General features: G+C 40.5%; 1 protein-coding gene across 4 annotated transcripts in view; it reads right to left on the bottom strand.

The window, feature by feature from the left end:
* Positions 1-1,901: 1,901 nt before the first annotated feature.
* The window catches only part of CDR2 (cerebellar degeneration related protein 2), a 104,470-nt gene continuing 93,450 nt past the window's right edge, over positions 1,902-12,921 (bottom strand). For 3 of the 4 annotated variants that reach the window (XM_044089627.1, XM_044089625.1, XM_044089626.1), the window contains one exon: positions 1,902-8,001. In XM_044089627.1, the coding sequence (XP_043945562.1) occupies positions 7,116-8,001 (886 nt within the window). In that variant the 3' untranslated portion in view covers positions 1,902-7,115. The remainder of the gene's footprint in view (positions 8,002-12,921) is intronic. The other variant, XR_006367091.1, reaches the window with a different exon arrangement.

Raw genomic sequence — 12,921 nt, 5'->3', positions numbered from 1 at the left:
AAATCTCCTCAAAACAGTACCAGTGGCCAAAGCCCTAGAAGCAGTATCAACTGAATCACACACATGCTAAACAAGGAGTTGTGATCTGTGAACTGGAAGAAACTAGTTTAAAGCAGATTTTCTTCACAAAGAGCTGTAAATAAAACTGTGTTACTTTCACAATTAGTAAGAATAAACATATGGGCCTGAATTTAAAATTCTATAAATCAAAGCTGCAGAAGCGTAGACTTACTCCCCATACTTCTCATCCTTGTCAGAAAGAATAGGATTGGAATCAAATGTTTAGCGTCTGTAGGATTAACTAAAGCTATAGCTGCTGGGTCAGGTTTGGGATAAGGAACTTCTTAGATTTTATATGCCTTTTCTGGGGTAGCAGGCTGGCTATCAGGAAAACTGTAGGCTGTGACAACCTCCAGAACTGACCGACTTAGAATTTCGAGAACCTGCATCCATTCCTCCATTTGCAACAGCTCATAATATTTTCTGAGAGAATGAGAAACCTCTATGCTCTCTCACCGAAAATAATGGAACAGTCGTTTCAGAGACTCTCAGAATTTGAATCAGAAAACTGAGGAGAAAACCCTGGATCTGTCCCTTGATTTCCTATCCAAATTGAGAATGTTGAATCTCTTCAGGAAAATACATTTCTCTTTCTTATACAAACAGCCACCTTAAAAGGATCAAATAGCCTGGATTAAACTATGAGCCAGACCCAGTAAACCACTTAAGGAAATTTGAATTGATGCATTTTAACTTTTCTCCATTTCTTTTTGAGAGGAAACAAGTGGTCAGTGTTACTAATGGCAGAAGCATCTTAATTAGGGATGAGCAAAACATGAGAAGTCTTCCGTGTTCCCTGTCCCAGGAAAGATAAGACTGGTTCTCCCTTGCCCACACAGGGGACCCAAACTGCTGCAGAGGATGTGGCTATTTCCTGGTCCATAGTGGCTGTACATGCTACACCAGAGGGATCCAGGGTAAAAGATAAGTGGTCTAAGGAAGAAACTTAGTCACAGCAGTGGCGGAGGCAAACTGCTAGCCTGCTGAAGTGGCAAAGGTGGTTTCCTTAACTTTCTTTTTGTGACCGAAAGGACAGACCATGGGACCAGTAACTTTAATTCCATGGTCAAGTAAAAAATGTCACCTCTTTCCTAGGAAAAACATGTTAAGTCACTTTTTTCACACAAAACTCGGTATAAAGCACTTAAACACTTTGTCAGCCCCAAAAGTAAACTAAACATCCACAGAATAAAGTAACTGAAAACCATTTTAACAGCTTTTAAAACTTGTCAGGAAACAAGTGTGCTCCCATTTAAAAGTATGATAAGTCTTGTGACAGTCCATTAAAATACAAACTCCTAGCTTAAAAATAAAATAACTTTCCTACACAGAAAAGTACAACAAAACAATTTTTTTTTTAAATGAGGAAGGTTTTCCACTAAAGGAAATTTATGTGCCTAACAAAGGAACAGCACAAGTCACCAGCTGATCCTTAAAAGCCCACAGAGGAACACAATCTGTCTTCGACAGAGAAGCTCTGAAGGGCTTGGTGCCCAAACTTGTTTTTAGACAGCTCAGGTCAAGCCAAGCCAAATGGTGGTTTGGGTATGTGGAAGGTGCCCTAAAGTTTTTGAAACTGGCTAGTTGTTATATCTTTGGCAGGATACAACACATAGGTAAGGCTACTGCAGCAGTGATTAATCTGATGAATATTAACATCTTCCTGATTGCAGCCAAACATGTCTCTGAAATCACATTTTCTGCAGGCACCTTTAACATCTCCATTACCAATGAAAGTTGGTAGTGTCCCTGCAGCCTGTAGTCCAACAGCTTACCTTGTATGCTACAGTGAAGCAAGTTCTGACCATACTCCAGGAAAAATCAATGAAAGGCACGCAGAATAAAAGCTCACCACCATGTGGTTGTACAGTTCATTCTTTAATAAAGTTAAGTCCCAGAAAAATGCAATACTGATAACTGTATATAAATAGCTTTACTTTGGTGGATGCACAACATAAGGTGTTTAGAAATTAGATACATTAAAGCATTCAACTTCTATAATAAATGCATGGCTTATGTATAAATATAATAATATTTTTTAATTTTTACAAACATGAATGCTTAAGACACCACTGCCCCCTCCCCTCCACTGAAGATATTAACTGCAGAGAGAGACTTCTTGGCATTTGTTTTTCTTCACAGGGACCTTGCATTTAAATTTTACAGTCTATTAGCACCATATTCACACAATTACTAGGACACAATCTGCAACATCAGCAAACAGAATGATGCAGCCTGGGGGAGTATGATATTGTCATTACAGGTTTCCCAGTTTGGGAAAAATGTAATACTATTATGTACCAAGGCTTACACTTGCAGAAAACCTATTATAAAAGACATAAAAAAGATGCTTGTTACATGTTGCATAGGCAATAAATAGTGAAGGCAGCACTTCAATAGAGATTCACTTGTACATTTTACAAAGACTGCTTAGCAAGATGACCCTTATTTTATTAGTGTGCTAACAAACAAAAATAATCACCAACTCCAAAGTGGCCTTTAGTAAATTTCATGTTCCAAGAAAAACAATACACTTTCTGTTCAGTTTCTTTACCCCTTCTAAAACAAATTTTCTCTGATCCATTTGGCCAACAACTTTTTTACTACTTTCCATATGTAACTATGAGAGTCTTCCTATTAACGTTCACTAGCTTTTATTACTTGCACTTCCACAGTCAAAAATAAAGGCTACAAAGGGTAGTAGCCCAAGTCAAAATTTAAAATATACAATGCCTTCCAAGTCTTCAATTTCAGGAGGATTTTCTAACATATTGCCACTCTGTCACATAGCTGGCCACAAGAGGTAGTTTCTAAATGATGAAACTACCAACATGCCATTGTCTAGGACAACAGAAAATTAAAAGTACTGCAAGTAAGCAACAAGGTAATTTAGTTCTATTTCTAAACCAGAGAGGAAAAGCATTCATGTGTAGACCGAATGCTAATACTGTGCAAATTCAAAAAAAACTAGCACTAGCAATAACCTGTTATCACACTACAATAAAAAGGGACTCCCAAGTCTCATTCCCCAGTGTTAAATGATATATACTCTTCATCCTAACAGAAGACAACCTGGCTATCTTCCAGAAATTACACTTCCTCCAAAGATTATGACCAAGTAATATTACACAGTGGAAGCGACAGACCCCCTTCTTACAGTACCAGGTCAGATTGCTGACCATTACCCGAAGTGTGTGTGTGTGTGTGTGTGTGTGTGTGTGTGTGTGTGTGTGTGTGTGTGTGTGTGTGTGTGTGTGTGTAGTAAGTCATCATAATACATGTGGCTGTGCTACACCAGATGGAAAAGTAATCTGTGCACAGCACAAATTTGTGCAACATCTTCAGAATTAAATTCAATTTACTAGCATGTTTGCAATACAACAGATGGTGAAAATATCTATTTTAATGGCACATAATAATTTGACTTGTTGCAGGAGTAGAAGACACATTTCATTGTTTCAGTACAGAGCACCTGTTCTCTTTTACAACTGAAAAAGGCACTATTATAGCCATTTGCTGCTCTGGGCACATGAAAACCAGGATAGCCATGTGGTTTCCAGATTGCTTTGATTTTGCCAGAGAGCACCACCAGGCTGAGCTCATTACTGGGGCCTGCAAAACTAATCTGGCAAATTTGCTCTGGTTTCAGAAAAAGCACTTGCCAAACAATTCTACTTCTGATCAGAGTATCTAAAGGTGGTAAGACCATCTGTCCATGACGGATGGCAGTCCAAATGAACATCACCTGCCTTTAGCACATGCCCCGACAGAGAATACTGAGGTAAGCTTGGATTACTTTCCGCACAAAGAATAGGGGACTTCATGCACCCCTTTACTGTGGGGAAACCTGGTCTGATCCATACCTCCAAACCTAAAAGTAAAAATTTTAAGTGCCATAAGACTGCCCTTGGCTATAAAATGACTGAAACACAGCTTTTGTCTTTTTCATTCTGGACCTTTGAGAATTTTGCCTTCCCTTAACAGACTTAATCCCATTTCCATGTGGAACAGTCATCCTGAGATCCAGGTGTGTGAGAGAGGCGTCCAGATGGAGCAGTCCAAGTAGCCATGACAGGTGTTTGTGCCCCCACTGGCATCCTTGTTATGAAAGTTTCTATATGACCCAACTCCTCTTATTGGTGGGTAGGTGGGTGTATACTACCCACATTAGTTTTTGGACCACTACTCAGTACACACTTTGATGCACTTGCTCAATAAAAGGCTACCACCAAACGACAGTTTGCTGCAACTCACACTGTGCACACACTGCTCCCTTCCTCCAATGACTTGCAGTTGCAAAAAGCTGACTCCAGCTTCCTCTCCCCCAGGAAGAGTATCCCCAATTCTTCCCTGCCAGTACCAGAAGGTGCCTGAACCACTAATCAAACCGGGCCCAGCTGGACTACTGTCAAGCCTTTATCATTCTATACCATCAAGGTGGTTCTTTGACCACCTTCCACTAATGTGGTTTGATATGCATGACCCACCACCCTGGGGATGGGCATTCAGCAGTGACTACTGAGACAGGGAAAAGATAGCCACTAGAAATCAACATGCAAGGTGGACATAATCTACTGCTTACATACGAATACCAGGTGCTCAAAAATAGACTACTAATTGTAGCAAGCTTGGAAATTAATCCAAGTTGGTTTCACATGTATGTTTGCATGCATTATGCAGATGTAGACTTTATAGAAAGACCCTAACTTAAACACCCTGGCTACAAGAGTCTTCTTTCCTGCTGCAGACTATGCACTGCTCATTCATGAAGGAAAGCCATGCTTTGTGTCAGACTGAAATCAGACCCCATACACACCAAAGATCAGTCAGCACGTCGCCAAATTTTGAGTAAGTAAACGGCTAAACCTACATCAATAGGACCAGTGTAAACAGTACTGGCCAAAAATGACAAACACATATGAAAGAGGCAGTTGCATTGTAATGAGAATCAGAAGAATACAAAACCACAATGATTATTCATTAAGGTTACAGCCCTTACGCAGTTGCATCTGGGCTTTCATTCTTCCTTTATTTTGGAAGGGAGGAACTTTAGGCTACCTCCTATGCCTAGACTCGGATGCACAAAGATCTACTGCAATGACATTCTGCTAGGGAATGGAGCAAGAAAAAGCAAAAGGTCTCTAACTTACCATCTTTGGCATTTATTCACCCACAGTTATAGTCAAGCAATGATGGACCACAATATCCCTTTTTTAATCTCTCTTAACCTAGATCAAATCACCCATTATTTCAAGCGAAGGTAATTCCACCAGGAGTTTGTTGGGAGGGGGACCCTCACACTACTTACCCCCATCAATTTGCTTTGGACAAAATGCTGTCCTGTCTTTAGGTTTTATTCAAATGCAGGATTGCTTTTAACTATTATGCACTCAAACAGCTATAAAAACACACGCACACAATTCCCAATTTATGCTTCAGCTTTCTCTGGGGAAGTCTGTGGCCTGCAAACAAATCTTTTGAAACATGCAGACATCTAACTAAGTTGCCAACATGAAATGGCTACTTCAGACTTTTGGCATAACTTCATAACCTACAAAAACCCTGGGCCACACTCTGATCACCAACCTAACTGTGTATCAAAACATTATGCCACATATAAAGCCGGATTTACCATAACACAAGCAATCTCATACCATTTCTCTGTTGTGGAATTCCAGCTCTGTGACAATTTCAAAAGGAAGACAAGCAAACTTGCCTTACCATATCTACCTGCAGAAATATCAGGGGAAGGACTGCACAGATTATGACCCTTAGAAGAACCCAATACTAATTGTGGTCAGCCAATGGAACAGATTGGGCAAAAAAGTAGGCATTTAACAGCTACAGGATACGTTTTCTGAAAACATCTGCGAGGGAAGATGGACAAAGTTCTCTCATTTCAGCCTAGGTAATTCTCCCCTCCTTCACTTTCCATATACTTAAACAGTACAATAATATATAAATGCACAAAACATGTGTATATGCATGTCATAATAGTATCTGCAAGGAGCCAATGTGACTGGCTACAGGTCTGAATCAGGTCTGTAAATGACCTCTGCAGACTGGCTGCAGGTCTGAATCAGGTCTGTAAATGACCTCTGCAGACTGGCTGCAGGTCTGAATCAGGTCTGTAAATGACCTCTGCAGCGAGACTGGGGAATCAAAATGCAGTCTCACAGGACACCTCCTTGACACTTATGAAACAGAGCCCCATTCCTAATGTAGCTGGATTGCTAGTACCTGGCATTTCTGAAATACCCGAATGGCATCATTAAAATTAGAACAAAGCAGAGACACAAGTTCATCAGCAAAAGGCATTCCTTTTCAGTCTGAGCAAAATGATTTTTGAATCTATTTTTGCAGAACATGGCAGCAATACCAACTGAAATTGTATCAACTCAAAAAAGAATTTCCTCAGTATTTGAGACTGCTTTTACACTACTCCATTAGAACACACTTCAAGATTCTCTCTACCTACCCGATGCCCTGTTACCTTTTGTTGCAAGCAACACACACTAAAACTTAAGTTGTCTTTACACTACACCAACCTGATGAGCAAGAATGCCAATGTAGTTGCCAGCCACTAACAACTCAAATGAATTTAACTCAGCTGAGTTGCTGCACCGTAATACTTACTAAATAGCAGGTCTGTTTTAATGCTAGATACAAACATGTAAATGAAAGCCTCAAGAGGCAATTCCAAAGGCAGCTGCTTATTATTAATACAGAGAGATACCAACAGGTACCCCCCACTGCAAATATCCATCCGACAACAAAATATTACTTGGTGCCATTTCAGTGAGGTACACAGTGGTTTTTATATTGCAATCATATTAAAGTTACAAAAAAGTGCTTAGCGTCATTTTAGACTTTTTTCCTCAGTTCACAGCAACCCCCATTAAAGCACTTTATGAAAGTGCCAATAGAGAGAGACTTAAAAACTTTAGAGGGGAAAAAATTCTCTCATTACCTCCTGGAACACTGTCCCTGAGGAGTACAAAAAGCAGGGGAGAACAAGGCTACATTAATATTGCAACACAGTAATTTTTGCTTTTTCACAAAGACGGGGATAGGAATGATTTATACTTTGCTCTGTGTTCATTTATTTCTTCCTTCGACTTCCTGAGGCAGTGGAAAATTTCCTTAAAAAGGACTTTATATTCTGGCTGGTGCTCATCCACCGAATCCAGTTCCAGTGCAGATATCTGGGATACACAGTCCTTTAAACCTTGGCTGCTGTTACTAGGAATGTCGTGGAGGCGAGAAGACTTTCTAGGATGATGATCCTTGGAATGTCGTTTTGAGGTTTGTACAGCCTTGTGCTTCAGAAAATCATCACTCAGTTGGCATTTTCTTAGTAGTTCTTCATATTTCACCTGCAGTGCACTGTACTGGTTATCAACTTCATTTAACAAGGAGATGCCCCTCTGTTTCACAGCTTCAGCTCGCCTAATACAGGTTTGTTCATGACCATTCAGGATTTCCTCAGCAGAGGCAGTGTTGATGACTGTCTCACTATTTCTTCGCTTAAGAAGCTGTCTTTCAGACTCTGATACCATTATAGTCAGTTCCTCAGTGGTGGTGTCAGCAGGGTCTTTAAATGCAATTAAAATAGACTCGGGAACAAGTCTGTCGAGCTTGTTTTCAAAACCACCATCAGACTGGCATATTTGTTGCATTTCAGACACCTGTGCTTCTAGTTCCTTTATGTGGGCCTTACAAGAATCCAAGTTAGCCACTTTACGCTCAAGCTCCGTGTTCTCTTCTACAATCAGCATATACTCCTGTTCAGTTGTTTCTCTTCGTTCCTTCTCTACGCGGAGCTGAGTTTGCAGCATGGACAAAGTCTTCTTCAGCCTGTCATTTTCCTCTTCTGCAGGATCAAGACGGTCCCCAACAGACGTAATCCTTTCAGCAAAAATATGATCATAAACAAAATGCCTGCAAATAGAGCACAACACAAGTTAAGGTAATACATCTTTCCAGTAATAAACTGTGACATCAAATGAAAATATAAAGCTTCAGCACATCTGCAATATGTTTCTTTCGGAATATCAGTACAAATAACTAGAATTTTCCAGTATGGCCCAGAAATGTGCAGTATTAAACAGAACACAACTCATTTATATAAGGTTAGGGAAAAGAGAAACAGTTATCTACTTCTCTACCTGCTTAGCACAGACAACTGAAGGCACTAAGTGGGATACCAGTTATAACCACCCAAACAGGTCTGCCATCACCACACCTATGTCCACCATCAGGGACTCATCTGCTTCAGTCTAGGCTCACTGGCCTGCCCTCACTGACTGACCCTGGATGCAGGCCAACTAGGTAAACACAGCAATGAGCTTCCCTCACTGTTGCGATTCCCATGGCTAGTCTTGCTGTTCTAGCATCCCATGGCTAGTCTTGCTGTTCTAGCATCTTCAAATATATGTTCTCCAAAATTCAATAGTAATATGAAAACTTCAAACTTTACTATTCTCATTTACTGGAGGCTTGTGGAACACATCCTACTTTTCCAGAGATGTCTTCCAACTTTCCAGTTCTCCACATTTTATGGTAATACCTAAACGGATAAGAGATTCCAAAGGTTTTTACCTATTCATAGGGAAATATTGGGCCAACTGCTTTTGCAGGCCATTTTAAGCCTAGCCAGTTTCCCTTCAATGGTGAGAATCAAGTCTTGTACCTTGCGCCATTGAGCTAAGTACCTTAACCATTACCAACAGGATACTAACGTGCACAATATGAACTTTTCTCCCTCTAATACACTTCTCCCTTTTTCACAGAGTTTAAATTCTTTAAAGTGATGACCCTTTTCACAACCTGGTCAAAGGCAGATACAGATATAGTACACCTTTTCTTTATAGCAACTGGAAAGGTGATATTCTACAAAAAATATACAAATAAAAAAGCAAGTTGGATGGGTAGCGAGAAAAGGATCTGACTGAGCAGGTCACAACCAGAGTGGTTTGGAACAACTTGGAATTTGGGCAAAGTTCAAGTCTTCTAAATTACATGCCTAATATCTCTCCCCCTTATAGGTTCATAGGTAAAGGGGAAGGAATGGGAGAGGGTAGCTCATAAGCCTCTGCATTGAGTAAATAAGAGAACAGAACATATTATCTGAAGGCAGAGTTCCACAAAGCTGGCAAGTCTGATGAAAGCTCTCCCAGTTGTAGTTGCAGAGTAACACTAACATACATACACAAGACTTTAATGCTTGTTAACTATTTTACATGTTCCTTATTCATATCCCTACTGCTCTTTTAGATAATTCCTTTCTAAAATACACATTCTTTCCACTGATACTGTACATTTATAACAGTGTTTACATTTTAACTATTGTGCTTTACAACTGCAGTTTTAAATTTCAGTGTTATTACCCTGTGGAAACTTAATTCTATTTTCAGACTGCTTACCCCAGGCGAAGTGTTTCCATTTTGCTAACCTAAATTGCTAAGTTACTGCAAAGGCTCGGCTTGTTACTGCCTTTTTTATCTACAGTGATTGCTACAGAGGACAGTACATATAAATCCTCTCGCAGTCAGTCATGTGAGTGTAAAGTGTCTCCAGAAAGACACTCTAATGCATGCATATACTTCAGCATACTAAAATCTTTTCAGGTGCATACAAAAACGATATCAGCTTTTTTTCCCTACTAAAATAGTTTTCTTCAGTTTTTTACTCCGTCGGTCATACATTAGACAAATCACTTCTTTATCAAACCATAGCCTTCCACATCATGCAAACACAGAGATAATGTCTTTATTAGAATGCTTGCAATGTTAGCAAAAAAGGTGGTGACATTTTTTTAAAGTTACAGTACTTCACCTTCTGCAAGCTTGACCCAACGTTTGAAGAAGCTGATGTGTGGGTAGGGTGTCGATTACATAACTGAAACCGGATTTATATTCATAAACGTAAACAGCGATTTGTTTACCCATATTTAGGTTCATAGGTATGTACTAGGCTATCTGCCCGAGGGCATTTATAACCCTAGCCAGAGTGTGTTGGCTTTTGCCGCCCCATTGATTAACTGATTCTCTGTAAAGCAGAGCCAATGAAGTGATCCCAGGGGTGTATTTTCTGTTACCCATCCATTCAAGGTTTCTCTTGGAAGAGTGTTAGTAAGGGGCTCTGCCTGATGTAATTTGGAATTTTGTTCCAAAGCATGGGGAGTCACTGTGACCGGAATCTATCCCTCCAGCATGTTCTATTTATTATTGTGGCAAGGTTTAGCTCACTAGAGCACGTGGCTCGCAGTTACTTGGATTTCTTTAGGTGGAGCAATTCTGAGTTGGACATGGCTTTGTAAGTCAGGCAGAGATCACCTCCGAGTAAGCGATATGCCACAGAGTACAGCTGGAGTTTTTTCAGTCGGGCTGCATAGGACATATGTTTGAGACCAGTAATCCTCTTGGTGAGGTACTTTTGTGGTCTTTCCAGCTGTTGGAAGCTTCTTGTGAGGTACATCCCAAATGGGGCATTGTACTCTATTATGGGTCTAATGAGCGACTAGTAGAGGGGCACTATAACCTCTACTTCTAGATTCGAACCCTTTGGTAATTAGATGGGCCACATAGAAGGATTTCCTAACTACTTTGGCAATACGATTGCCAAAGGAGAGATTACTATCTACCTGGGTCCCCAGATCTCTTATTACCTCTTCTGTATTAAGGGGGCTGCCACCTATGTGGTAATTCATGGGTGTTTTGTTTTTCCCAAATGGAATGACTATACATTTTTTGGCATTTAGCTTGAGGCCATGACTTTGACACCAGGTGTCCGTCTCAGTAAGGCCCTTTTGGAAGAATAACGGTCAGCCGGAGAGTCAATTATGGCTCCCAGTTTGCAGTCATCGGCGAACTTGGTTAGCACCAAATGAAAAATAAATAAAATAAAAAATAAACCGACTGGAGCTTAAAAAAAAAAAAATAAAAAATTCTACAGCTACTTCTTCATAGCCAAATACAGAAATTAAACTAAACTAGTTATATACAGAAGAAATTTCACCTTTATATGCATCCTCCCACATACAGTAACACCTGAACATGAAAAAAAAAATTACATTACACACACTTTAAAGTCACAGGATACCAGGAGTATACAAGAGTCATTTGGACAGCTGGATGTATGCATACTCCTCACCCAATGTTAAAAGGTGACAGCAAGTGCAATTAAAGTGATGTACTGTGTAGGCACACATTCTGTACGTGGGTAGAGAGCACATTAGTAACCCACTCTCACATGCTGAAGTTTGTAAGAGCACACAACAGAAATTAACTTATGTAAAAACAATGAATTTTTTTTTTTTTTTTTTTTAAAAAGATACCTACCCTTAATATTATCACTAAAATCTGGGTGCAAGTCATCATCATCATGTTCTTTCTGCTGTTCCCATTAGGGGTCGCCACAGTGGATCACCCGTTTCCATTTCTTCCTGTCCTCTGCATCTTGCTCTGTTACACCAACCACCTGCACGTCCTCTGACCACATCCATAAACCTCATCTTAGGCCTTCCTCTTTTCCTGTTACCTGGTAGCTTCATCCTTAGCATCTTTTTCCCAATATACTCAGCATCCCTCCTCAGCACATGTCCAAACCAATGTAATCTTGCCTCTCTGGCTTGGTGTCCAAACCTTCCAACCTGGGCTGACCCTCTAATATACTTATTCCTAATCCGGTCCACCCTCGTCACACCCAGTGCAAATCTTAACATCTTTAACTCTGCCACATCCAGCTCAAACTCCTGCCTTTGTCAATGCCACCGTCTCCAACCCATATAACATAGCTGGTCTTACTACCCTCTTGTAGACCTTCCCTTTCACTTTACAGGTACTAGTCTGTCACAAATCACTCCTGACACTTCTCCACCCACTCCATCCTGCCTGTACTCTTCTTCACCTCAAGTATTTAAACTCATCCACCTTTGCCACCTCTACTCCTTGCATCCTCACCATTCTTCTATCCTCCCTCTCATTCACACACATATATTCTCGGTCTTAGTCCTGCTGACCTTTATTCCTCTTCTCTCTAGAGCATATCTCAGGGTCTCCTCTCACCTGTTCCCTACTCTCACTACAGATAATGTCATCTGCAATCATCATAGTTCATGGGGACTGTCTGATCTTATCTGTCAACCTATTCCATCACCATTGCAAATAAAGGGCTCAGAGCTGATCCTTGATGCAACTCCACCTCCACCTTAAACACATCAGTCACTCCCACCGCAGAACTCACCGCTGTCACACTACCCTCATACATATCCTGTACCACTCTTACATACTACTCTTGACACTTCTGACTTCCTCATACAATACCACAACTCCTCTCTAGGCACCCTGTCATATGCTTTCTCCAAGTCTACAAAAACACAATGCAACTCCTTCTGACATTCTCTGTAGTTCATCAGCATTCTCAGAGCAAACATCGCATCTGTAGTGCTCTTTCCCGGCATGAAACCATACTGCTGTTCACTAATCCATCACGTCCCTTCTTAACCTAGCGTCCACTACTTTCCCATAAATTCATGCTGTGACTGATCACTTTAATCCCTCTGTAGTTACTACAGCTCTGCACATCACCCTTATTCTTAAAAAAAAAAAAAGCTACCAAAACACTTTCTCCATTCCTCAGGCATCCTCTCACTTTCTACGATTTCATTAAACAATCTGGTTAAAAACTCCACTGCCATTTCACCTAAACACCTCCATGCTTCCACAGGCATGTCATCTGGGCCAACAGCCTTTCCATTCTTCATTCTCTTCATAGCTATCCTTACTTCCTCCTTGCTAATCCATTGTACTTCATGATTCACTATCCGCACATCATCCAACCTTCTCTCCCTCTCATTCT

The sequence above is a fragment of the Protopterus annectens genome, chromosome 12.part0 (genome assembly GCF_019279795.1).
Source record: "Protopterus annectens isolate FY-2018-M chromosome 12.part0, PAN1.0, whole genome shotgun sequence".
Classification (NCBI taxonomy): domain Eukaryota; kingdom Metazoa; phylum Chordata; order Ceratodontiformes; family Protopteridae; genus Protopterus; species Protopterus annectens.
The sequence above is the reverse complement of the archived record's forward strand: the minus strand, read 5'-3'. Positions and strand labels throughout refer to the sequence as shown.